This window comes from Cinclus cinclus, chromosome Z (genome assembly GCF_963662255.1).
Source record: "Cinclus cinclus chromosome Z, bCinCin1.1, whole genome shotgun sequence".
Lineage (NCBI taxonomy): Eukaryota > Metazoa > Chordata > Aves > Passeriformes > Cinclidae > Cinclus > Cinclus cinclus.
In genome coordinates this window covers 38,066,429-38,091,835 of record NC_085084.1, presented here as the reverse complement: position 1 = coordinate 38,091,835, position 25,407 = coordinate 38,066,429, and the positions used below count along the sequence as shown (strand labels likewise).

Genomic DNA, 25,407 nt, shown 5'->3' with positions numbered 1-25,407 from the left:
GGCCGGGCGGGCTCGGCCACCCCAGGGCTGCTCCGAGCCGGGGCAGGGCAGGGCCCCGCCGAGCCACGGCCACACCGGGAAAAGGCGAGGATCCCAGCAATGGGCCTCTCCTCCTCTTGACCACTGGGGCCCCTGCTTAAAGACGGGCCCCGGCAGCCGCTGGAGCTTGGCCCTGTGCCTGGCCCGGGCCCCATACTAGAAGGGACCAGCGCTAGCCCAGTGCCACACCGTAAGAGGCCAAAAATGCAAGAGAGCGTTCCTGGGGCTTACCTGCTTCAAATGTGATGCACGGAGCAAACCGACTTTTCCAATTCTTTTCTCAGGCTGTCAACAACTAAACCAGCCTCCAATTGGTCCCATCAATCCACAGAGGAAGTTCTCATGGGGAAAAACTTGCTAGTGGGCCCGCCCGCCAGGGTAAAACCAGCACACAAGGGGAGGCAGGTGTTTCACATCTCCAGGACATCAGGGACCCCTCAAGCCTCACAGTGACTTGAGAAGACAAATGCCATCACTCCAAACATCCTTCCTCCTGCAGGCACCCAGCTTGAAATACTGAGCAGCATGTGGGATGGTCAGGAATATCTCTTTGGCCACTTTGGGTCCCCTGCCCTGGCTGTGTCTCCTGCCAGCCCCGTGTGCAGCATGACCCCAGGGAGCTCTGTCTGGGCAGCTCCTTCCCTAGTGCGGGGTGCCCAGCTGACACAGCCCTTGGCTCACACAGATCCAAACTGCAGAACTTTTCATCCCTCATCTTGGCCTCAGTTCCCGTAGGAGAACTGAGTGTTCCTGCTGGACACTCACCTGCGCCTGAGCCTGTGGAGAAGCCTGGCTGCCTTCCTTTCTGCCCAGGGCAGCACAGACACTCCCAAACTTTCCCAGCAGCTGCCACACAACCACGGCCACAGCGGCGTCCCCAGCAGTGACACCCCTGCTCTGCTCTGTTTTGCCATCTTCTGCTTCTCTATTCACAGCTAAAAGCCTGTATCTCCACAAGGAGGTTTGTTCTGGAGGAAGACCTCCGCCCACTTCCAAACTGACTCCCAAACCCCATCCCTCTATCTTCCCATGCTTTAGAAACACCTGACCATTCAGACTCAAATTTACAGCTTATTCACAGAAGGAAGGGAAGCTTCCAACACAGTGATGGTTTTACAGTATTTATTTTGACTATCAGCCTAAACTATCTACAAACTACAAACTACAAACTACTCCTTCCAACCTACAAACTCAAAAGAACAACAAACAACAACGGCCTCTTGCACGGCTAGAATCTTCTGTCAGCCATAAGCTGCTGCGCTGCCATGATCAGAGGCGTCAGGCTGGAGGTCGGCTTGGCTGAAGTTACAAACGGATGCTGCCCAAAGAGAAAAAGAACAAATGAACTTCTGCTTTCCTCACAGGCTGAAGCAGCCTTTCTCTGGCTACCAGAGACACAGAGAAACGAGGGCAGTCTGTGCACCTCTGTCTCCCTGTCCAGGACTTTCCTGCCACAGGCAAACATGGCTTCCAATTCCACAAATGCATGAAGCCAGAGGTCTGCAGCTTAAGGAGATTTAGTCTAATTGTCATTGCAAGGCTCCTTCCAAGCCATGGCAGGCTGGGATTCTCCTTGTTTTTCCTTTGGAAAGCCCCCAGAATGGAGATTCTTAGGAGCGGGGCCCACCTGACGCCTTGGACTTGAGCAGAGGAGGAGCCCCTGGCAGTGGGTAGCTGGCACAGCCTGTAGCTGCTCTGCCTTTTACCTGCAGAAGTTCCTGGGCAGACCAGCGCCTGTCCTCGTCTGTCTCCAGGCAGCAGTGCAGAAAGTCTCGCAACCAAGCCGACTGCTGCCTGGGCTTCTGCAGCTTCGGGGTGCCCCCGGTGCTGATCAGCTGTCGAGCCTAGAGAAGAAGGCAACGCCACACTCCACCTGTCTCCTTCGCACCCAAAACTGCTCACCCACACCCCGCTGGCCAAGCTGCACTCTCACAAGTGGCCCTTTCCTCCCCGCCAGAGGCTGCGACATGCCTTTCCCACCCCAACCAACTGAACCCAAAGCCAGAGGCAACCACAGCCAGTCCAATGTGCAAAAGCTCCTGCCTTCAGCCCTGATTTCGTGGGCTGATTGGGAATCAGGAGCAAATCCATCAGCAAAAGCACACTCGGCTTCTCCGAGGACTGACACCAGCTCTACCGCCAATTTGGAAGAGGGACTTTGGTCTAACTCTACTCTTCCCAAGGATTCTTCCGTAACATGCAGCTTGGCGCTGCTCACTGCTCCCTTAGGCAAAGCTGCCAGCAAGCAAATGGCATCAGCGTACTTTGGGCCGTTCCTAATTCAAGGGCAAGGGGAATAATACAGGGCAAGAAGCACAAGAGACTATGCAGCCCGGGAGCTATGGTCTTCAGGTGTTACCAAGCTTGGCAGGCAGAAGAACGGGGGCAGATTTTCTTAGAGGGACAGGAGCATCTGAGAGAAGTTGCAGCGCACCGTGCGGGACGTTTCCATCAGGTAAGGAGGAGCTCCTTCCACCATCTCCATCCCCACGATGCCAAAGGACCAGATGTCCACTTTGGGGCCGTAGGGCTTCCTGGTGAAAATTTCAGGCGCCATCCAGTAAGTAGTCCCGACAGCCGATCTGCGTTTGCTCTGCTCAGCCGTGAGCTGAGCAGCGAGGCCAAAATCAGCTGAGGAGAAAAAACACACTCGGATCAAGCCAGCGTGAAGTAGGAAAGCAAAGAGAAGAAGTCCCCACTCTCCCAGTGCCCAAGAAGGCAGTGTGGAATCCAAAGGGAATGCAAACGGGAATGGCATGCTGGCATTCCTAACAGCTGCAGCTGAGGAAATAGCAGATGGGCCACTTAGCAAAAGCCCCCCGTTTCACACAGTGGCTTTTAGTTCCCTGAAGCTCCAGACTGAAACTGCCTTGCTTGCGTGAGGGCACACACAGCCCAAAGCCCCTCCTGACACCTTCTTCCCAGCCACACCGCCCTGTACCTTGTGGCTGTGCTCTGCGCTTGCAGCAGGGCAGCCTGCACTGCCACAGGCACCACTCTTGGGCAACTGGAAGTCACTCAAATGCACCCCCAGCCCACAGCCCACCACGGCTGGGCCTGCCCTTAACAACACCCACCCAGCTTGACAGATCCATCCAAGCCCAGGAGAATGTTGTGGCTTTTGATGTCTCGGTGGACCACTTGCTTGCAGTGAAGGAAATCCAGGCCTTGCAGGCACTGAGGGAGGAAAAACAAACAGGAGATCTGACTTCGTCCCTCATGCAGTGCAGTGGCACATCTGCAAGACTGACTTGCTGGGGGACGCCGAGCCATGGCAGGCAAGGCTGAGGGGAGGACAAGAGCTTGCTGCTTCAACATGACGACAGCAGTGCCTTTCTAAGAGAGGGTGTATTCGCTTTGAAAGAGAAAGGGCAATGCTTTTTCTGGCCAGTGCCCTGCAAACACAGACTGAAGGAGCACCGCTGCAGTGCCTGTGCTCTCTCCAGCCAGATGACAGCAAATGCCTTTGCAAATGCCCCTTTGGGTGCAAAGCTCTCCTTGGAGGCTGAGCTCTGGCAGAGTCCTGTGAGTGTCTCTTTGTCTTTGCCACTCGGTTGACACTGTGCCAGCAGCACGGCTGCTCTTACAGGGAAGGAATGCAGCACACACAGCCAGCAGGCAAGTGTTTGCAGAGGCCAACGCAAACAAACGCACTAGAAGAAGGGCCCGCACCTTGGCAGGCCCTCCAGATGCACTTGCCCCCGCTCTGCCAGTCACAAGAGATAGGCAGAAAGGAAGCTCGGAAGATGAAATCAATCCTCCCCTTCCCACCCATTCCACCCAAGCCATGGCAAGCACCAACGCAATCCCATACCTCGCGGGAGACAGCTGCCATCTCTCCTTCTGCCATTTGGATCTCCCTAATGACATCGTGCAAAGACCCTCCGTCCATGTATTCCATCACGAGCCAGAGTTCCTCGTGCAGCAGGTAGCTGAAAGGAGGAAACAACCACCTGCAGGTGAACGCGTGCGCTTGCGTGACCTGATGGACCCTTTTGTCCGTGTCTCTCTCCGAGGAAGACAGGACGAAGGGAATAGGCATTCACAAGGCTCTACAGGGCTTGAACTCTGTGCAGTAGAAAAGACTCCTTGGTATGCACAGCTGTGCAACAGGCCATGGGAAATACCATCTCCAGTGCTTTGTCAGAACTCAAGAACCTTGGGGGAAAAATCAAACAGCAAACCCAACAGGACAATGGGCACGGAGGGCAGGAACTTGGAGGCTGCTGACGCAGTAAAATTGGGCCGAGACCTGGTCTTTGAAAGCGCACTTCAAACTAGATATGCCGCAAAAGATAAATGCAGCCCCCATGCAAACTCCTCCAAGATGCTGTGGATCAGCCCAGAAAGGGGAAGGAATTAACAGCTCCACCCTCTGCCAGCAACCAAAGGAGTGCTTGAACCTCTGGCTTGCAGCACGTCAGTGACCCTTCACGGCAGAAGAGCAGAACCACTCACCTGTCTACATAGTTCACCACATTGGCGTTCTTATTGTCCCGCATGACCTGGATTTCATTCACGCACAGTTCGTTGCTCTTCACTTGCAACAGACTGATTTTCTTTATGGCCACCTAAAACGACATGCAAACCATGGATCAAAGAAGTCGATGGCACAGGAACACAAGGCCAACAGGGACACTGTGATTTTGGGATGATACAGCTGCGCTGTGCCAAAATGCCTTGGGACTGGACATCAGAGGAACCGGAAGCTGAGCTTGCAAGAGCCCTTTACACTGCTTCCTTGGTCGCCACTCCCAGGACACACAGCCAGAAACCCTTTGCCTTGCAAACCTGGCAGAAACACAGTCTCAACTCTCCAGCTCAAAGCTCTAACCGCCCTTGCTGCACCCACATTCTTCCCCCAGGGCCTCACTTTATCATCCCCATTTTGAATTCACGCACCACTTGCAAGCAGGAAACAACTTAGGCCTAGGAAAAATGGAGCAAAACTCCTGGAAAACCTTGGCCATTTCTAGGGGGCTTGATCATTACTCCGGTGGCCACCGGCATTCTTCACTGCACAACAACAGGGCAAACCCTTACAGATATGACAGATAAAATGCCGCCCTACAAACATCCTGACCGTCCCCCCCAGCCCACCCCACACCCCCCAGAGAAATAAAAACCGACAGATTTTATGGAAAAATTGTTGTCATGATGAGAACATCATTAAGGACACATCAAAAAAAAACAAGGCTAGCACATCCTCACTTCAGCAATTTTCCATTTGTTCTGCTAAAATGCTTTTTAGCACACCAGTGACATTTGCAATTCCTGACTGATTCTAAAAAGAAATAGCTCATGCCTTGATCCTCTAGCGATACACACCAGGCTCTGAGCAGGGCTTAGGCCCTCGAGAGACTCCTTGCAGACCTCTCTCTCTAAGCACAGTTCCCAAGGGCAGTACTGCACGTGCCTAAGGAACTACCATCAAAATTCCCATGGATTTGCTGACAGCACGAAAGGAGAACTCGGGAACCGCGAGCCAAAGCCCCAAAGGGCACCGCCATTCTCTAAGACACCGCCTTGCCACTAAGAACCAGCTAGCGTGTCCTCCTCAGAAAGACAGCCCTTGGCCTCCTTGCATTGCTTGCGGCAGCTCAGAAGGACACAGTCTGTCCCCACTGGGCTTGGCAGGCAGACCCTGCTCTGCACTTCAGTTGCCTTTGCAGCAAAGCTCTACTGGCGACCCAAAGCTCAGGCACAGCTCACAGCACAGGGGAGGGCACTCGAGAGCTGCACAAGCTGCAGCACCGCTTGACACTTACCTCTTCTCCTGTGGCAGTCTCCACTGCCGTGCACACAGTGCCAAAACCCCTAGAAACAAAACAGCAGCAGAGAAAGGAGAAGTCCTTTAGTCCCTGCAGAAGCCAGACACTGTGGCCCAAGGAGGAAAAAGAGGCCAGGGACAAACAGCAAATGCACCGCGACACATTCTGCTCTGGCTCCTTTCCCCCTTTCTCTTTCTGTGTCCGTGCGTGTCTGTGATTTTTCCAGACACACACACACACACACACACACACACATGGCCGTTGGGCCTGCTCACACTTCTCCTTGCAGTGGATGTGCCACACTCAGGCACCTCCACACAGGCCTTCTGAGAAGCCTGAAGCCATGTCACAGACATCAGAAGAAAACCTCTCAACACACATCCTTTCTGCAGCTGACAAGGAAAGTAGTCTCCAGCCACAGCTGCAGCCACAGGCAGAGCAGGCACAGGTCTCCACTGCTGCACACACAAATGGAGAAGTGCTCAAAGCAGAAGATCCTCAGACAGCTGCCTTCTGGCTCCAGAGCCATGGGCAGCTGCTTCTCTTGGGTGCAGCAGACACAGGAAGCACTCTACTTTTCAGGGGACTTCTTCTACATTTGGCTCCTCCCAGAGGAAATGTTGCAAATCAATCCCACTGACAGTCCGCAGAGCTGGCTTTCAGTAGGGAATAGCTTGGTGCTTTCTTTGCAGGAAAGGCCGCAACCCCACGGGATCCACGAGGGCTCTCCCCTCAGGCACTCGATGCCTTTTCCTCTAGAGTGCATTGGCATTGGACACGGGCCTGAAGCTTTGGCTTTTGCCACCTCAGCTACAAAAGAGAGCTGCTTCTTTTGTGTCTGCTTTTGGCTTCTAGACTAGCTAGGTGGTCATCCTGACCACTGAACCTTGTTTTCAGCAAAACGCTGGAACAAAGCTTCCTGAGAGCTGTTCCCTGACAGCCCGCAGCTGCTACCTTGACCTTGGAGGCAATGAAGCTTTTCCTCCTTTCATTGCCACGGATCCTGTATCCTTTTGGGACACAGAGAAATGATTTGTCCCAAGAAAAGCGGCAAGAGGGGGAAAGACACTTGAGGGACAGGAGATGTGCCAGGTGCTGCTCCTTGCTGCAGAAAGGACCATTCCAGCATCCAGGTGTCTTTGCCATGCCTTCAGACCACAGCTATCAATGCTGACCAAAACTGAGACATAGCAGCGTCTCAGCGCAGCGTCTGCACAGCTTTGCAGCTTGCCTGACATCACTCCGGCGACAGGTGACAGCAGCAAAGTACACAGCCCCTCCCTTTGAAGAAGCACCTGTGGCTGCACTCACCCTTTGCCAATAATTTCCAGTTCTGTATATTTAGCCTCCGGATCTCCTTCGCTCACCAGCGTCCCTGTAAAAACCCAAAGGAAAGATGCTCACTTCAAAACTGAGATGCCAGCCTGCAGCAGATCACCAAGGCAGCCCCACTCTCTGGCACACTGGGCCCTTTCAACTCCCTCACTGGACAAACAACAACACCATTGCCGCACCAGCACCACCAGCAGCACCACCAAAACAACAGCAGCAGGACAAGCAGCTCTGCAGCACATACGGTCTGCACTAAACTAGAAGCCTAAACTAAAATCTAAGCACGTGGAGAAACAGTCCAAGGACACAGAGATCAGAAGGCCACGACCAAGACAAGTGAGTGTGGTCTATAAAACCCAAACCTTTCTGTTCTTGGCCATGAACACTCTGCGCCATTCAACAAAAGCTGGCATCCTTGCAAGCAGCAAAGGCACCTTGGCTTCTGCAATCAATTTGTATCAACAGCTGCCCGCTCCAGAAGCGGAAGAATAGTGCCCAGTGCTTCCAGCAGAGGCATGATCTCCGCCTTGAAGCAGCACTTTACCTAAACAATGCCTTTCTGGCTTGCAAGAGCAGCAGCAGCAGCTGATGTTGCAACCTATTGCCATGGGCCTTAACAATGAGGTTCCTCAGCCTTCAGGAGAGGCTATGATCTGAAGATGACCTTGGCTGTGCCCCACAGGAGCTGGGCCCCACAGGAGCTCCCTGAAGTCGCCTCATTCACAAGGTCCCGGCCTCCTGCTCAGCCACAAACCATCTCTCTTTTGCCTTTTGTACTGAGGCAAGCTCAGGCAAAGCCAAAGCACGCCAGGCTGCCCTCAGAGGCAGCAGCAAGAGCCCGCTGTTCCTTCAGCACCTCCAAGCACAACAACAGCTCCTGTGTGGAGGCCGCAGCAGCCGACACTCAGCCCAGCAGGAACTGCAGGTGGGACAGCTCACGCTGACACACGATCACACAGGGCACTGCTCCAGCACACAGGCATCACAAAGGACATACTCAGCAGGGCCAGGCACTCGTCCTCTGTCCTCTCTCTAAGCAGCTGCTCCATGCTGCCCGAGGAACTACTTGTGCTCCAGGTGCACGAGCTGCTCGCGCTTGACTTTCCAGCTTGGGGACAGGAGGCTTCTTCAGAGCCGGCAGCTGCAGCTCGTGCCGGCGCCAGGCCAGAGGAAGTGGAGCTCTGGGACAAGAAACAAATTTGGGTCAGAAACACGCCTGCCACAGATGCCCCTCCAATCCCATTTCAAATGCAAGCCCCTTGGAAGATACTGCTGGCCACATCCTGGGCTCTTCACCTCTCGGCTTTTGCTGCCCCCTTCTCTCACACAAGGCGCAAATTCCAAAGGCTGCTTTTACCCGATGCACAACATGACCCCAAAGACACCGCTGACCAAAGCAGGCGCTTACTGATGTTGGCTGCTCAGGCCGTGGGCTGACAGCAGGGACAGGTTCATTAGCACCTTCCTCCTCTTCAGCCTCTTCCTTGACTCCAAGTTCAGCAAGAGCAGGGGCTGGTGCTGCCCTTGGGCTCTGGGCACAGACAGCAGCGGGAGAGACAGGAAAGAACCTGTCATTCAGAACCTGACAGATATTCAGCTACAGGCCCCTGCTGCAGCTTAGCTGCTCCTTGAGCTCCCCACAGCTGCTGATGAGCAGGGCCAGGTCCCTCCAGGGGACAGTGGCTCCTCCATATCCTGCAAGGCTGTCAAGTGCATCTTTGCACGGCTCTCCTCACCAGAGATAGGGAGCCTGCACAGCCACTGGCCACCAAGGGCCTCACTTGTACCCCAGCAGCATCCCAAGACACCCTAATGCTACCTCTTGTCTCTTGCTAAGAGGAATTCACAGCCCCTATCAGAGTGGTGGGGAACGGATGCCTAAATGTCCAAGTTCCACACCCCTTTCCCAGGGGTGAAACACTCTGCAAGTGCCAGAAAGATTCCAGCCTGACTCAGCATCTTCAACTACGCAGGGGAGGTGCTGTCTGATCAAAAACTTCCAGCTCTCCTTTGCTCCAGCCACAGGGCCACTCCCAGCTGCCACTTACTGATGCTGGATGCTCAGGCCCCACAGTAGCAGCAGCTGCAGCTTGGTGGGCATCTTCCTCCCCTTTGGCCTCTTCTTCAGGAAGATGCACAGCCGCAGGAGGCTCTGAGGTTGCTTTTGGGCTCTGCAGACAGACAGCAACGGGAGGGACAGGCAACCTTCTTGATATTCAGCTCTAGAACCCAGATGCACTAAGGAGGAATCACCTGGATTCTAAGTTGCTCAGCCCCCAGCTAATTGCACCAATCAGAGCAGACTGCGCTCTCTTGCACAGGAGAAATTCCATCATGCATTCAAGCAACGAGCAACCCCACTTTCCACTGCTTAAAAGCTCTGAAATGGAACTGGGCAAAACAGACACACATCCTCCACACATTGCTGCTGCTGCTGCTGCTGCTGCTGCTGCTGCTGCTGCTGCTGCTGCTGCTGCTGCAGAGAGCCCGCACTGTACTTTCATTCATCCAAGCAGGCTGGCACTGGACTGCAGCAGGCCCAGCTCACAGCTTGCTCCACAGCTGTCCAATGCTACCAACGCCAAAGGCTCCTTTCCCACTCACCCAAGGGCTGGATTCTCTCCAGGCACGGGCGATGTGACCTGCAACACACAAAGGAAAAAGAACCCCATGCTGTGAGAAAACTGCCCGCTCTGGGAAAACCCACCAAAAAGTCAACCCAAAGCCAGAGCATATTGCTTTCACTCCATGCCTCCAGCAGCAAGCCTCATGTCACACAGCAAGCAAGACAACAGCACAAAGGATTGCCTCGTGTCTGTCTTTTGTCCTCTTTGGCCACTCAAGCCCCAGAAACCTGAGGCCCATGAAGTCCAAGTTCTGAAACAGTCATTGTTTCTGCCCTGCCCCACCCAGCAGGAGCTACAGCTCGTCTCCTTCCTGTATTTCAGTTTTCTGAAGAGATGCAAGCGTCAGTTGCCACGAGCTTGCTGAAAACTTTTGCCCCGAAACGCTTCAGCCCAAGCCCTTTAGCCATGGTGGCAGTTCTAATGTGACGCCGCACAGCAACACCTCCTGTGCCCAGCAGCATACCGGAACTTGTCTGAAATGTCTATTTCAAGGGCCTTTCCCAAGCTGATTCTGTGATTTCCTCACAGAGGGAAGGGCTCTTTCAGCACACAGGAACTGTCAAGTCCCACACACATGTGCTGGGATGGGGGAATGCAAACAAGAAGAGGCTTCCCCTCAGTCCTGGAGAGCAGCGCAGTTTTTCCAAGCGCTCCTTCTAAGCTCTCCCTGTCTTCCCCTCTTAGAAGTTGTCATTCTTGAGCCAGCAAACGCAGGAGATTCCAGACTCCACTGCCACAGGCCATGCCGTGTGGGGAGAAGAAGCCCAGCAGGCTACATTACAAATGCAGCCCACGCCCCGCTGGCTAGAGACACCCCCTTGTCAGCTGCAGCTGCTGACAGCAGCTTTACCCAACAAAAGGCCTCTTCATGGCCTTTGGCCTTCCATCTGCTGCACCGAATAGAAGCACCTACTTACGTGCCAGGTGGGTGAAAAAGTAGCCAGAATAAGCCACGGTAAAAGCCGTGCAAACTGCAGCACACACTCTCTCCATGGCGGGAGCTATGCTGCTCAAGTCAGCTCCAGACAGCACTTGTGGGGACAAACAAAAATCCTGCGAGAGCTCTCAGGGTGCAGCTGGCTGTCAGAGACCTCGTCGATCAGCAGGTTGCACCTGCAGGGAGCATGCCAAAGAGCTGCTCTGCCCACTGAGGCCTCCCGTGCCTGGGCACAGCAACTTTGCCTTGACAGCGCTGGGATGCGGCCGCTGACATCACAATAGCAGCTGCTCTAGGCTGCCTTGTGAAGTCATGCAGAGAAGCACACCTTCTCACTTCAGCTAAGGCCAAAAGGCACCTGCAAAGTTCTCCTCTGCTACAAAGCAACACAAAAAGGCCGCCTAGTTCCTAAGCTGTTGCTCAAGGCATCTGGGAGTAACACCAAGAACACAGGAAGCCCTTGTAGCCCACGCTGAGAAGCTGAACACGGAGGAGGGACCATGATGATGTGAGGAGAAACCAAAAAAGAGAACAGCACCTTTGGCCACTCATTGTCCTGTGTTAAATCATGAGGCTTGATGCAGGTGGGGCTCTAAAAGGCAGCACCAATGGAAATCCCCCCTTCAGTGCCAGCTGTGGGACAAAACCTCAGGAAGGCCTTTCAGAGCCCTTCTTCCTCACTTGTTTGCTGCAGAACAAGGTGGGACACAGGCCTAAAAAGGTACATTGATGAAAACATGGAAAGCTAAGCAACACATGCACTAAAATCACATCATCCTCCTGCTGCACTGCTGTGGCATTTCCAAGGAGGCTCGCCCATCTGAGGTGCACCTCAGGGAGCTTCCCTGGGCAAACGTGTGCCTCAGAGGGAGCTGCCTGCTGCAGATGGGAAGGAAGGAAGAAAGGAAGGAAAAGAAAGAAAGAAAGAAAGGAAGGAAGGAAAAGAAAGAAAAGAAAGAAAGAGAGAAAGAAAGTTAGAGAGAAAGAAAGAAAAACAAAGAAAGAAAGAAAGAGAATAGAAGGTACCAGCATCATCGCTGTGGGCCGAGTCCCAAAGTGCTGGAAGGAGTAAAGCAGTGTGCCCAAGTGGGCTGGTCCCAGAGAAACTGAAGTTTTGAGGCAGAGACCAAATAGATCACATGCTGGAGCAGCTATGGGAAGGCAGGCTGAGGAAAACAGAAAAACCACCGCCATTCCAAAACGTGGATGCTTCCTTCTCCCTCCTCCTCTTGCATTCCAACCTCTTTTGCTCTATTTGCCATGTTGTGGTATAAGCCCAGGCAGCAAGCAAGTGCCACACACAGCCATTCTCATTCGATGCCCGGTCACCAGCAGGCTGGCCTGTGCAGAGAATTGGAAGGGTAGAAGCTGGAAAATTGCCAGGTGCAGAAAACAATTGAGCTGCATAGGGAATGCAGAAGCCTCATGCATAGGCCAAGAAACCCCTTTGAACTCATTCCCCATTTCCCAAGTGGAGGCAGGTGTTTCACATCTCCAGGACATCAGGGACCCCTCAAGCCTCACAGTGACTTGAGAAGACAAATGCCATCACTCCAAACATCCTTCCTCCTGCTGGTACCCAGCTTGAAATACTGAGCAGCATGTGGGATGGTCAGGAATATCTCTTTGGCCACTTTGGGTCCCCTGCCCTGGCTGTGTCTCCTGCCAGCCTCGTGTGCAGCATGACCCCAGGGAGCTCTGTCTGGGCAGCTCCTTCCCTAGTGCGGGGTGCCCAGCTGACACAGCCCTTGGCTCACACAGATCCAAACTGCAAAACTTTTCATCCCTCATCTTGGCCTCAGTTCCCATAGCAGAACTCGTGTTCCCACCGTATCGGAAAAATAATATTAGGAGAAATGGGGCAACTGAGAGACGGGATAAAAAGTGCTTTCTAGCCTTATGGCATCAATCTCATAGAAAGGTGAGGCATTAAAGGTGTTACATCCAGTGCCATAGTATCAGAAGCCTTTCCCTTCTTCATTCCGATGCCTTATGTTCGTTTTTTCACTAGTCACATACTTCTGCAAAACTTGTGAGTGTCTTTTCATAGCAATCATTAATTCCTTACTTTCTGCAGCCTTGCCAGAATGCATCATTTTTCAACCAATCATACAGCATTTCTAAATTCACATTGCTGCATCTTCATCTTTTCACTAACTTTAGAACAAGTTCTATTGCTACGTTTGAAAACCTTTTGCTACCTTACTTAACGTATTGCCTGGCTTACATAACACATCTTTCTCTTTGCTTAAAACATATTTCCATTTCAAGTGCAAACCTGTATTCCTCTTTCCTGTCTGCTTCACTTTTTAGCTTGTAATTCTAAAGGCCTTCCCTAAAGTCTCAGGTTAAATAAACATTGTATCCATCTCTACCTCTTAGCCTGGATGCACAAGGCCCGGAGAGCTCCCTGGGCTTTGCATTTCCCACAAGCAAATGAGCAAAGAGCTCATTTCCCATTTCCCAAGGTGTAATGGTTTCGTTTGTTTGTTTGTTTCCGGGCCAATGTACCAATAATGTAATAGTTTAAGGTTTGCCAATTTTAATATCGTTACCTTTTGTGGTGAACTAGAATTAGGAGTAAAAGTAAAGCAGGCCAAACACTTACAAAGGGAATAAAGAAAAAGACTTTATTAACTACACAAAGAATAAGAATAATAAATTCAGAGCAGATTTTCAGACCAGCTCTTCTTTCCCCCTTTGTTACAGCTTAACAACATGCAGAGACACTTCCGTCAATTTCTTCCGTAAATTATCTTTTCCAGTTCACTTTAGGGAGAGGAGTTTCTTTTTCTTTAGCTATAAGGATCTTTTACTAAGAGAGGAAATTGCCAGTCCTCTTTTGACTCCACTTGCTCAGGATTCACAGCTGCCCGGGATCTGCTGTCAGGAAACTCCTCCCACTTCACAGTCTGTTCACAACTGAGTTGCGGGCCATGGTAAAAAGTCATGGGGTATTACTTGTAAGGATGAGCTACTCCAAGGCAAAAGTTCTCTTTAGCTCACTTCTCTCTCTGTTTATATATTATTCCCAGGAACAGAGATCCCCCTCTTTTCCTCAGGGCAAAGGATTCTTCAAACCCTTTACACCTTGCTCCACCCCCCCACCACCCCAGGTCTCTCTTTTTTTCCATGGTTTAAAGAAAATGTTTGTGAAGCACAGTCCACCCCTATAACTTACAAAAAAGATATTTCAGCCCACCTTCATGGAGTCTCTTCATTCTCCTTCCATTTAGAAACTTAGCTTTGACTTCATTGACTTTGGTGTATCTTTTCTGTTCTTCTTCCTCTCACCCACAGGAAGATGAAAGGCGGTAAGTCTTATCTGAGCATTGGAAAAAAACTTAAAATCTCCCACAGAAGTTGCAGGAGATGGGCCCGGCCATGCGGCAGCTGTGTCAGGAGCTCAGGCCACCCAGGCCACGCTGGAGGGGCAGGACGAAAACTGCAAAGTCCAGCCAGAGGAGAAATGGGTGCCAAGGCTCTGGCTCCATGGCTTTCTTCCGGCTCTCACTGCACCCGGCTCCAGCTGCAGGCCGGGGGTTCTCCCTCTGCCTTGCCCAGCACACAAAGCCGTGGGGGGCTCTCCCAAACGGGGCCCAGCTGCCTCCCCCCAGGCCGTGAGGGCGGCCGGGCGGGCTCGGCCACCCCAGGGCTGCTCCGAGCCGGGGCAGGGCAGGGCCCCGCCGAGCCACGGCCGCACCGGGAAAAGGCGAGGATCCCAGGAATGGGCCTCTCCTCCTCTTGACCACTGGGGCCCCTGCTTAAAGACGGGGCCCAGCAGCGTCTGGAGCTTGGCCCTGTGCCTGGCCCGGGCCCCATACTAGAAGGGACCGGTGCTAGGCCAATGCCACACCTTAAGAGGCCAAAAATGCAAGAGAGCGTTCCCGGGGCTTACCTGCTTCAAATGTGATGCACGGAGCAAACCGACTTTTCCAATTCTTTTCTCAGGCTGTCAACAACTAAACCAGCCTCCAATTGGTCCCATCAATCCACAGAGGAAGTTCTCATGGGGAAAAACTTGCTAGTGGGCCCGCCCGCCAGGGTAAAACCAGCACACAAGGGGAGGCAGGTGTTTCACATCTCCAGGACATCAGGGACCCCTCAAGCCTCACAGTGACTTGAGAAGACAAATGCCATCACTCCAAACATCCTTCCTCCTGCAGGCACCCAGCTTGAAATACTGAGCAGCATGTGGGATGGTCAGGAATATCTCTTTGGCCACTTTGGGTCCCCTGCCCTGGCTGTGTCTCCTGCCAGCCTCGTGTGCAGCATGACCCCAGGGAGCTCTGTCTGGGCAGCTCCTTCCCTAGTGCGGGGTGCCCAGCTGACACAGCCCTTGGCTCACACAGATCCAAACTGCAGAACTTTTCATCCCTCATCTTGGCCTCAGTTCCCGTAGGAGAACTGAGTGTTCCTGCTGGACACTCACCTGCGCCTGAGCCTGTGGAGAAGCCTGGCTGCCTTCCTCTCTGCCCAGGGCAGCACAGACACTCCCAAACTTTCCCAGCAGCTGCCACACAACCACGGCCACAGCGGCGTCCCCAGCAGTGACACCCCTGCTCTGCTCTGTTTTGCCCTCTTCTGCTCCTCTATTCACAGCTAAAAGCCTGTATCTCCACAAGGAGGTTTGTTCTGGAGGAAGACCTCCACCCACTTCCAAACTGACTCCCAAACCCCATCCCTCTATCTTCCCATGCTTTAGAAACACCTGACCATTCAGACTCAAATTTACAGCTTATTCACAGAAGAAAGGGAAGCTTCCAACACAGTGATGGTTTTACAGTATTTATTTTGACTATCAGCCTAAACTATCTACAAACTACAAACTACAAACTACTCCTTCCAACCTACAAACTCAAAAGAACAACAAACAACAACGGCCTCTTGCACGGCTAGAATCTTCTGTCAGCCATAAACTGCTGCGCTGCCATGATCAGAGGTGTCAGGCTGGAGGTCGGCTTGGCTGAAGTTACAAACGGATGCTGCCCAAAGAGAAAAAGAACAAATGAACTTCTGCTTTCCTCACAGGCTGAAGCAGCCTTTCTCTGGCTTCCAGAGACACAGAGAAATGAGGGCAGTCTGTGCACCTCTGTCTCCCTGTCCAGGACTTTCCTGCCACAGGCAAACATGGCTTCCAATTCCACAAATGCATGAAGCCAGAGGTCTGCAGCTTAAGGAGATTTAGTCTAATTGTCATTGCAAGGCTCCTTCCAAGCCATGGCAGGCCGGGATTCTCCTTGTTTTTCCTTTGGAAAGCCCCCAGAATGGAGATTCTTAGGAGCGGGGCCCACCTGACGCCTTGGACTTGAGCAGAGGAGGAGCCCCTGGCAGTGGGTAGCTGGCACAGCCTGTAGCTGCTCTGCCTTTTACCTGCAGAAGTTCCTGGGCAGACCAGCGCCTGTCCTCGTCTGTCTCCAGGCAGCAGTGCAGAAAGTCTCGCAACCAAGCCGACTGCTGCCTGGGCTTCTGCAGCTTCGGGGTGCCCCCGGTGCTGATCAGCTGTCGAGCCTAGAGAAGAAGGCAACGCCACACTCCACCTGTCTCCTTCGCACCCAAAACTGCTCACCCACACCCCGCTGGCCAAGCTGCACTCTCACAAGTGGCCCTTTCTTCCCCGCCAGAGGCTGTGACATGCCTTTCCCACCCCAACCAACTGAACCCAAAGCCAGAGGCAACCACAGCCAGTCCAATGTGCAAAGGCTCCTGCCTTCAGCCCTGATTTCATGGGCTGATTGGGAATCAGGAGCAAATCCATCAGCAAAAGCACACTCGGCTTCTCCGAGGACTGACACCAGCTCTACCGCCAATTTGGAAGAGGGACTTTGGTCTAACTCTATTCTTCACAAGGATTCTACCGTAACATGCAGCTTGGCGCTGCTCACTGCTCCCTTAGGCAAAGCTGCCAGCAAGCAAATGGCATCAGCGTACTTTGGGCCGTTCCTAATTCAAGGGCAAGGGGAATAATACAGGGCAAGAAGCACAAGAGACTATGCAGCCCGGGAGCTATGGTCTTCAGGTGTTACCAAGCTTGGCAGGCAGAAGAACGGGGGCAGATTTTCTTAGAGGGACAGGAGCATCTGAGAGAAGTTGCAGCGCACCGTGCGGGAGGTTTCCATCAGGTAAGGAGGAGCTCCTTCCACCATCTCCATCCCCACGATGCCAAAGGACCAGATGTCCACTTTGGGGCCGTAGGGCTTCCTGGTGAAAATTTCAGGCGCCATCCAGTAAGTAGTCCCGACAGCCGATCTGCGTTTGCTCTGCTCAGCCGTGAGCTGAGCAGCGAGGCCAAAATCAGCTGAGGAGAAAAAACACACTCGGATCAAGCCAGCGTGAAGTAGGAAAGCAAAGAGAAGAAGTCCCCACTCTCCCAGTGCCCAAGAAGGCAGTGTGGAATCCAAAGGGAATGCAAACAGGAATGGCATGCTGGCATTCCTAACAGCTGCAGCTGAGGAAATAGCAGATGGGCCACTTAGCAAAAGCCCCCCGTTTCACACAGTGGCTTTTAGTACCCTGAAGCTCCAGACTGAAACTGCCTTGCTTGCGTGAGGGCACACACAGCCCAAAGCCCCTCCTGACACCTTCTTCCCAGCCACACCGCCCTGCACCTTGTGGCTGTGCTCTGCGCTTGCAGCAGGGCAGCCTGCACTGCCACAGGCACCACTCTTGGGCAACTGGAAGTCACTCAAATGCACCCCCAGCCCACAGCCCACCACGGCTGGGCCTGCCCTTAACAACACCCACCCAGCTTGACAGATCCATCCAAGCCCAGGAGAATGTTGTGGCTTTTGATGTCTCGGTGGATCACTTGCTTGCAGTGAAGGAAATCCAGGCCTTGCAGGCACTGAGGGAGGAAAAACAAACAGGAGATCTGACTTCGTCCCTCATGCAGTGCAGTGGCACATCTGCAAGACTGACTTGCTGGGGGACGCCGAGCCATGGCAGGCAAGGCTGAGGGGAGGGCAAGAGCTTGCTGCTGCAACATGACGACAGCAGGGCCTTTCTAAGAGAGGGTGTATTCGCTTTGAAAGAGAAAGGACGATGCTTTTTCTGACCAGTGCCCTGCAAACACAGACTGAAGGAGCACCGCTGCAGTGCCTGTGCTCTCTCCAGCCAGATGACAGCAAATGCCTTTGCAAATGCCCCTTTGGGTGCAAAGCTCTCCTTGGAGGCTGAGCTCTGGCAGAGTCCTGTGAGTGTCTCTTTGTCTTTGCCACTCGGTTGATACTGTGCCACCAGCACGGCTGCTCTTACAGGGAAGGAATGCAGCACACACAGGCAGCAGGCAAGTGTTTGCAGAGGCCAACGCAAACAAACGCACTAGAAGAAGGGCCCGCACCTTGGCAGGCCCTCCAGATGCACTTGCCCCCGCTCTGCCAGTCACAAGAGATAGGCAGAAAGGAAGCTCGGAAGATGAAATCAATCCTCCCCTTCCCACCCATTCCACCCAAGCCATGGCAAGCACCAACGCAATCCCTTACCTCGCGGGAGACAGCTGCTATCTCTCCTTCTGCCATTTGGATCTCCCTAATGACATCGTGCAAAGACCCTCCGTCCATGTATTCCATCACGAGCCAGAGTTCCTCGTGCAGCAGGTAGCTGAAAGGAGGAAACAACCACCTGCAGGTGAATGCGTGCGCTTGCGTGACCTGATGGACCCTTTTGTCCGTGTCTCTCTCCGAGGAAGACAGGACGAAGGGAATAGGCATTCACAAGGCTCTACAGGGCTTGAACTCTGTGCAGTAGAAAAGACTGCTTGGTATGCACAGCTGTGCAACAGGCCATGGGAAATACCATCTCCAGTGCTTTGTCAGAACTCAAGAACCTTGGGGGAAAAATCAAACAGCAAACCCAACAGGACAATGGGCACGGAGGGCAGGAACTTGGAGGCTGCTGACGCAGTAAAATTGGGCCGAGACCTGGTCTTTGAAAGCGCACTTCAAACTAGATATGCCGCAAAAGATAAATGCAGCCCCCATGCAAACTCCTCCAAGATGCTGTGGATCAGCCCAGAAAGGGGAAGGAATTAACAGCTCCACCCTCTGCCAGCAACCAAAGGAGTGCTTGAACCTCTGGCTTGCAGCACGTCAGTGACCCTTCACGGCAGAAGAGCAGAACCACTCACCTGTCTACATAGTTCACCACATTGGCGTTCTTATTGTCCCGCATGACCTGGATTTCATTCACGCACAGTTCGTTGCTCTTCACTTGCAACAGACTGATTTTCTTTATGGCCACCTAAAACGACATGCAAACCATGGATCAAAGAAGTCGATGGCACAGGAACACAAGGCCAACAGGGACACTATGATTTTGGGATGATACAGCTGCGCTGTGCCAAAATGCCTTGGGACTGGACATCAGAGGAACCGGAAGCTGAGCTTGCAAGAGCCCTTTACACTGCTTCCTTGGTCGCCACTCCCAGGACACACAGCCAGAAACCCTTTGCCTTGCAAACCTGGCAGAAACACAGTCTCAACTCACCAGCTCAAAGCTCTAACCACCCTCGTTGCACCCACATTCTTCCCCCAGGGCCTCACTTTATCATCCCCATTTTGAATTCACGCACCACTTGCAAGCAGGAAACAACTTAGGCCTAGGAAAAATGGAGCAAAACTCCTGGGAAACCTTGGCCATTTCTAGGGGGCTTGATCATTACTCCGGTGGCCACCGGCATTCTTCACTGCACAACAACAGGGCAAACCCTTACAGATATGACAGATAAAATGCCGCCCTACAAACATCCTGACCGTCCCCCCCAGCCCACCCCACACCCCCACCAGAGAAATAAAAACCGACAGATTTTATGGAAAAATTGTTGTCATGATGAGAACATCATTAGGGACACATCAAAAAAAAACAAGGCTAGCACATCCTCACTTCAGCAATTTTCCATTTGTTCTGCTAAAATGCTTTTTAGCACACCAGTGACATTTGCAATTCCTGACTGATTCTAAAAAGAAATAGCTCATGCCTTGATCCTCTAGCGATACACACCAGGCTCTGAGCAGGGCTTAGGCCCTCGAGAGACTCCTTGCAGACCTCTCTCTCTAAGCACAGTTCCCAAGGGCAGCACTGCACGTGCCTAAGGAACTACCATCAAAATTCCCATGGATTTGCTGACAGCGCGAAAGGAGAACTCGGGAACCGCGAGCCAAAGCCCCAAAGGGCACCGCCATTCTCTAAGACACCGCCTTGCCACTAAGAACCAGCTAGTGTGTCCTCCTCAGAAAGACAGCCCTTGGCCTCCTTGCATTGCTTGCGGCAGCTCAGAAGGACACAGTCTGTCCCCACTGGGCTTGGCAGGCAGACCCTGCTCTGCACTTCAGTTGCCTTTGCAGCAAAGCTCTAGTGGCGACCCAAAGCTCAGGCACAGCTCACAGCACAGGGGAGGGCACTCGAGAGCTGCACAAGCTGCAGCACCGCTTGACACTTACCTCTTCTCCTGTGGCAGTCTCCACTGCCGTGCACACAGTGCCGAAACCCCTAGAAACAAAACAGCAGCAGAGAAAGGAGAAGTCCTTTAGTCCCTGCAGAAGCCAGACACTGTGGCCCAAGGAGGAAAAAGAGGCCAGGGACAAACAGCAAATGCACCGCAACACATTCTGCTCTGGCTCCTTTCCCCCTTTCTCTTTCTGTGTCCGTGCGTGTCTGTGATTTTTCCAGACACACACACACACACACACACACACACACACACACGGCCGTTGGGCCAGCTCACACTTCTCCTTGCAGTGGATGTGCCACACTCAGGCACCTCCACACAGGCCTTCTGAGAAGCCTGAAGCCATGTCACAGACATCAGAAGAAAACCTCTCAACACACATCCTTTCTGCAGCTGACAAGGAAAGTAGTCTCCAGCCACAGCTGCAGCCACAGGCAGAGCAGGCACAGGTCTCCACTGCTGCACACACAAATGGAGAAGTGCTCAAAGCAGAAGATCCTCAGACAGCTGCCTTCTGGCTCCAGAGCCATGGGCAGCTGCTTCTCTTGGGTGCAGCAGACACAGGAAGCACTCTACTTTTCAGGGGACTTCTTCTACATTTGGCTCCTCCCAGAGGAAATGTTGCAAATCAATCCCACTGACAGTCCGCAGAGCTGGCTTTCAGTAGGGAATAGCTTGGTGCTTTCTTTGCAGGAAAGGCCGCAACCCCACGGGATCCACGAGGGCTCTCCCCTCAGGCACTCGATGCCTTTTCCTCTAGAGTGCATTGGCATTGGACACTGGCCTGAAGCTTTGGCTTTTGCCACCTCAGCTACAAAAGAGAGCTGCTTCTTTTGTGTCTGCTTTTGGGCTCTGGACTAGCTAGGTGGTCATCCTGACCACTGAACCTTGTTTTCAGCAAAACGCTGGAACAAAGCTTCCTGAGAGCTGTTCCCTGACAGCCCGCAGCTGCTACCTTGACCTTGGAGGCAATGAAGTTTTTCCTCCTTTCATTGCCACGGATCCTGTATCCTTTTGGGACACAGAGAAATGATTTGTCCCAAGAAAAGCGGCAAGAGGGGGAAAGACACTTGAGGGACAGGAGATGTGCCAGGTGCTGCTCCTTGCTGCAGAAAGGACCATTCCAGCATCCAGGTGTCTTTGCCATGCCTTCAGACCACAGCTATCAATGCTGACCAAAACTGAGACATAGCAGCGTCTCAGCGCAGCGTCTGCACAGCTTTGCAGCTTGCCTGACATCACTCCGGCGACAGGTGACAGCAGCAAAGTACACAGCCCCTCCCTTTGAAGAAGCACCTGTGGCTGCACTCACCCTTTGCCAATAATTTCCAGTTCTGTATATTTAGCCTCCGGATCTCCTTCGCTCACCAGCATCCCTGTAAAAACCCAAAGGAAAGATGCTCACTTCAAAACTGAGATGCCAGCCTGCAGCAGATCACCAAGGCAGCCCCACTCTCTGGCACACTGGGCCCTTTCAACTCCCTCACTGGACAAACAACAACACCATTGCCGCACCAGCACCATCAGCAGCACCACCAAAACAACAGCAGCAGGACAAGCAGCTCTGCAGTACATACGGTCTGCACTAAACTAGAAGCCTAAACTAAAATCTAAGCACGTGGAGAAACAGTCCAAGGACACAGAGATCAGAAGGCCACGACCAAGACAAGTGAGTGTGGTCTATAAAACCCAAACCTTTCTGTTCTTGGCCATGAACACTCTGTGCCATTCAACAAAAGCTGGCATCCTTGCAAGCAGCAAAGGCACCTTGGCTTCTGCAATCAATTTGTATCAACAGCTGCCTGCTCCAGAAGCGGAAGAATAGTGCCCAGTGCTTCCAGCAGAGGCATGATCTCCGCCTTGAAGCAGCACTTTACCTAAACAATGCCTTTCTGGCTTGCAAGAGCAGCAGCAGCAGCTGACGTTGCAACCTATTGCCATGGGCCTTAACAATGAGGTTCCTCAGCCTTCAGGAGAGGCTATGATCTGAAGATGACCTTGGCTGTGCCCCACAGGAGCTGGGCCCCACAGGAGCTCCCTGAAGCCGCCTCATTCACAAGGTCCCGGCCTCCTGCTCAGCCACAAACCATCTCTCTTTTGCCTTTTGTACTGAGGCAAGCTCAGGCAAAGCCAAAGCACGCCAGGCTGCCCTCAGAGGCAGCAGCAAGAGCCCGCTGTTCCTTCAGCACCTCCAAGCACAACAACAGCTCCTGTGTGGAGGCCGCAGCAGCCGACACTCAGCCCAGCAGGAACTGCAGGTGGGACAGCTCACGCTGACACACGATCACACAGGGCACTGCTCCAGCACACAGGCATCACAAAGGACATACTCAGCAGGGCCAGGCACTCGTCCTCTGTCCTCTCTCTAAGCAGCTGCTCCATGCTGCCCGAGGAACTACTTGTGCTCCAGGTGCACGAGCTGCTCGCGCTTGACTTTCCAGCTTGGGGACAGGAGGCTTCTTCAGAGCCGGCAGCTGCAGCTCGTGCCGGCGCCAGGCCAGAGGAAGTGGAGCTCTGGGACAAGAAACAAATTTGGGTCAGAAACACGCCTGCCACAGATGCCCCTCCAATCCCATTTCAAATGCAAGCCCCTTGGAAGATACTGCTGGCCACATCCTGGGCTCTTCACCTCTCGGCTTTTGCTGCCCCCTTCTCTCACACAAGGCGCAAATTCCAAAGGCTGCTTTTACCCGATGCACAACATGACCCCAAAGACACCGCTGACCAAAGCAGGTGCTTACTGATGTTGGCTGCTCAGGCCGTGGGCTGACAGCAGGGACAGGTTCATTAGCACCTTCCTCCTCTTCAGCCTCTTCCTTGACTCCAAGTTCAGCAAGAGCAGGGGCTGGTGCTGCCCTTGGGCTCTGGGCACAGACAGCAGCGGGAGGGACAGGAAAGAACCTGTCATTCAGAACCTGACAGATATTCAGCTACAGGCCCCTGCTGCAGCTTAGCTGCTCCTTGAGCTCCCCACAGCTGCTGATGAGCAGGGCCAGGTCCCTCCAGGGGACAGTGGCTCCTCCATATCCTGCAAGGCTGTCAAGTGCATCTTTGCACGGCTCTCCTCACCAGAGATAGGGAGCCTGCACAGCCACTGGCCACCAAGGGCCTCACTTGTACCCCAGCAGCATCCCAAGACACCCTAATGCTACCTCTTGTCTCTTGCTAAGAGGAATTCACAGCCCCTATCAGAGTGGTGGGGAACGGATGCCTAAATGTCCAAGTTCCACACCCCTTTCCCAGGGGTGAAACACTCTGCAAGTGCCAGAAAGATTCCAGCCTGACTCAGCATCTTCAACTACGCAGGGGAGGTGCTGTCTGATCAAAAACTTCCAGCTCTCCTTTGCTCCAGCCACAGGGCCACTCCCAGCTGCCACTTACTGATGCTGGATGCTCAGGCCCCACAGTAGCAGCAGCTGCAGCTTGGTGGGCATCTTCCTCCCCTTTGGCCTCTTCTTCAGGAAGATGCGCAGCCGCAGGAGGCTCTGAGGTTGCTTTTGGGCTCTGCAGACAGACAGCAACGGGAGGGACAGGCAACCTTCTTGATATTCAGCTCTAGAACCCAGATGCACTAAGGAGGAATCATCTGGATTCTAAGTTGCTCAGCCCCCAGCTAATTGCACCAATCAGAGCAGACTGCGCTCTCTTGCACAGGAGAAATTCCATCATGCATTCAAGCAACGAGCAACCCCACTTTCCACTGCTTAAAAGCTCTGAAATGGAACTGGGCAAAACAGACACACATCCTCCACACATTGCTGCTGCTGCTGCTGCTGCAGAGAGCCCGCACTGTACTTTCATTCATCCAAGCAGGCTGGCACTGGACTGCAGCAGGCCCAGCTCACAGCTTGCTCCACAGCTGTCCAATGCTACCAACGCCAAAGGCTCCTTTCCCACTCACCCAAGGGCTGGATTCTCTCCAGGCACGGGCGATGTGACCTGCAACACACAAAGGAAAAAGAACCCCATGCTGTGAGAAACCTGCCTGCTCTGGGAAAACCCACCAAAAAGTCAACCCAAAGCCAGAGCACACTGCTTTCATTCACTCCATGCCTCCAGCAGCAAGCCTCGTGTCACACAGCAAGCAAGACAACAGCACAAAGGATTGCCTCGTGTCTGTCTTTTGTCCTCTTTGGCCACTCAAGCCCCAGAAACCTGAGGCCCATGAAGTCCAAGTTCTGAAACAGTCATTGTTTCTGCCCTGCCCCACCCAGCAGGAGCTACAGCTCGTCTCCTTCCTGTATTTCAGTTTTCTGAAGAGATGCAAGCGTCAGTTGCCACGAGCTTGCTGAAAACTTTTGCCCAGAAATGCTTCAGCCCAAGCCCTTTAGCCATGGTGGCAGTTCTAATGTGACTCTGCACAGCAACACCTCCTGTGCCCAGCAGCATACCGGAACTTGTCTGAAATGTCTATTTCAAGGGCCTTTCCCAAGCTGATTCTGTGATTTCCTCACAGAGGGAAGGGCTCTTTCAGCACACAGGAACTGTCAAGTCCCACACACATGTGCTGGGATGGGGGAATGCAGACAAGAAGAGGCTTCCCCTCAGTCCTGGAGAGCAGCGCAGTTTTTCCAAGCGCTCCTTCTAAGCTCTCCCTGTCTTCCCCTCTTAGAAGTTGTCATTCTTGAGCCAGCAAACGCAGGAGATTCCAGACTCCACTGCCACAGGCCATGCCGTGTGGGGAGAAGAAGCCCAGCAGGCTACATTACAAATGCAGCCCACGCCCCGCTGGCTAGAGACACCCCCTTGTCAGCTGCAGCTGCTGACAGCAGCTTTACCCAACAAAAGGCCTCTTCATGGCCTTTGGCCTTCCATCTGCTGCACCGAATAGAAGCGCCTACTTACGTGCCAGGTGGGTGAAAAAGTAGCCAGAATAAGCCACGGTAAAAGCCGTGCAAACTGCAGCACACACTCTCTCCATGGCGGGAGCTATGCTGCTCAAGTCAGCTCCAGACAGCACTTGTGGGGACAAACAAAAATCCTGCGAGAGCTCTCAGGGTGCAGCTGGCTGTCAGAGACCTCGTCGATCAGCAGGTTGCACCTGCAGGGAGCATGCCAAAGAGCTGCTCTGCCCACTGAGGCCTCCCGTGCCTGGGCACAGCAACTTTGCCTTGACAGCGCTGGGATGCGGCCGCTGACATCACAATAGCAGCTGCTCTAGGCTGCCTTGTGAAGTCACACCGAGAAGCACACCTTCTCACTTCAGCTAAGGCCAAAAGGCACCTGCAAAGTTCTCCTCTGCTACAAAGCAACACA

The 25,407-nt window shown here is 53.2% G+C and overlaps 2 protein-coding genes across 2 annotated transcripts; both read right to left on the bottom strand.

Annotated features, from left to right (window-relative positions):
- Positions 1-1,267: 1,267 nt before the first annotated feature.
- LOC134056944 (serine/threonine-protein kinase PAK 3-like) lies at positions 1,268-10,762 on the bottom strand. Its single transcript, XM_062513905.1, has 11 exons — positions 10,687-10,762; positions 9,691-9,784; positions 8,244-8,323; positions 7,122-7,185; positions 5,808-5,856; positions 4,498-4,610; positions 3,854-3,971; positions 3,117-3,216; positions 2,474-2,670; positions 1,746-1,883; positions 1,268-1,357 (listed from the first exon to the last, which is right to left on the bottom strand). Exons 1-11 carry the CDS (start codon positions 10,760-10,762, stop codon positions 1,268-1,270), a joined length of 1,119 nt encoding a protein of 372 aa, XP_062369889.1.
- Positions 10,763-15,601: 4,839 nt separating this feature from the next.
- On the bottom strand, positions 15,602-25,072 carry LOC134056943 (serine/threonine-protein kinase PAK 3-like). The gene is made up of 11 exons (XM_062513904.1): positions 24,997-25,072; positions 23,997-24,090; positions 22,586-22,665; positions 21,464-21,527; positions 20,144-20,192; positions 18,832-18,944; positions 18,188-18,305; positions 17,451-17,550; positions 16,808-17,004; positions 16,080-16,217; positions 15,602-15,691 (listed from the first exon to the last, which is right to left on the bottom strand). Exons 1-11 carry the CDS (start codon positions 25,070-25,072, stop codon positions 15,602-15,604), a joined length of 1,119 nt encoding a protein of 372 aa, XP_062369888.1.
- Positions 25,073-25,407: the final 335 nt, after the last annotated feature.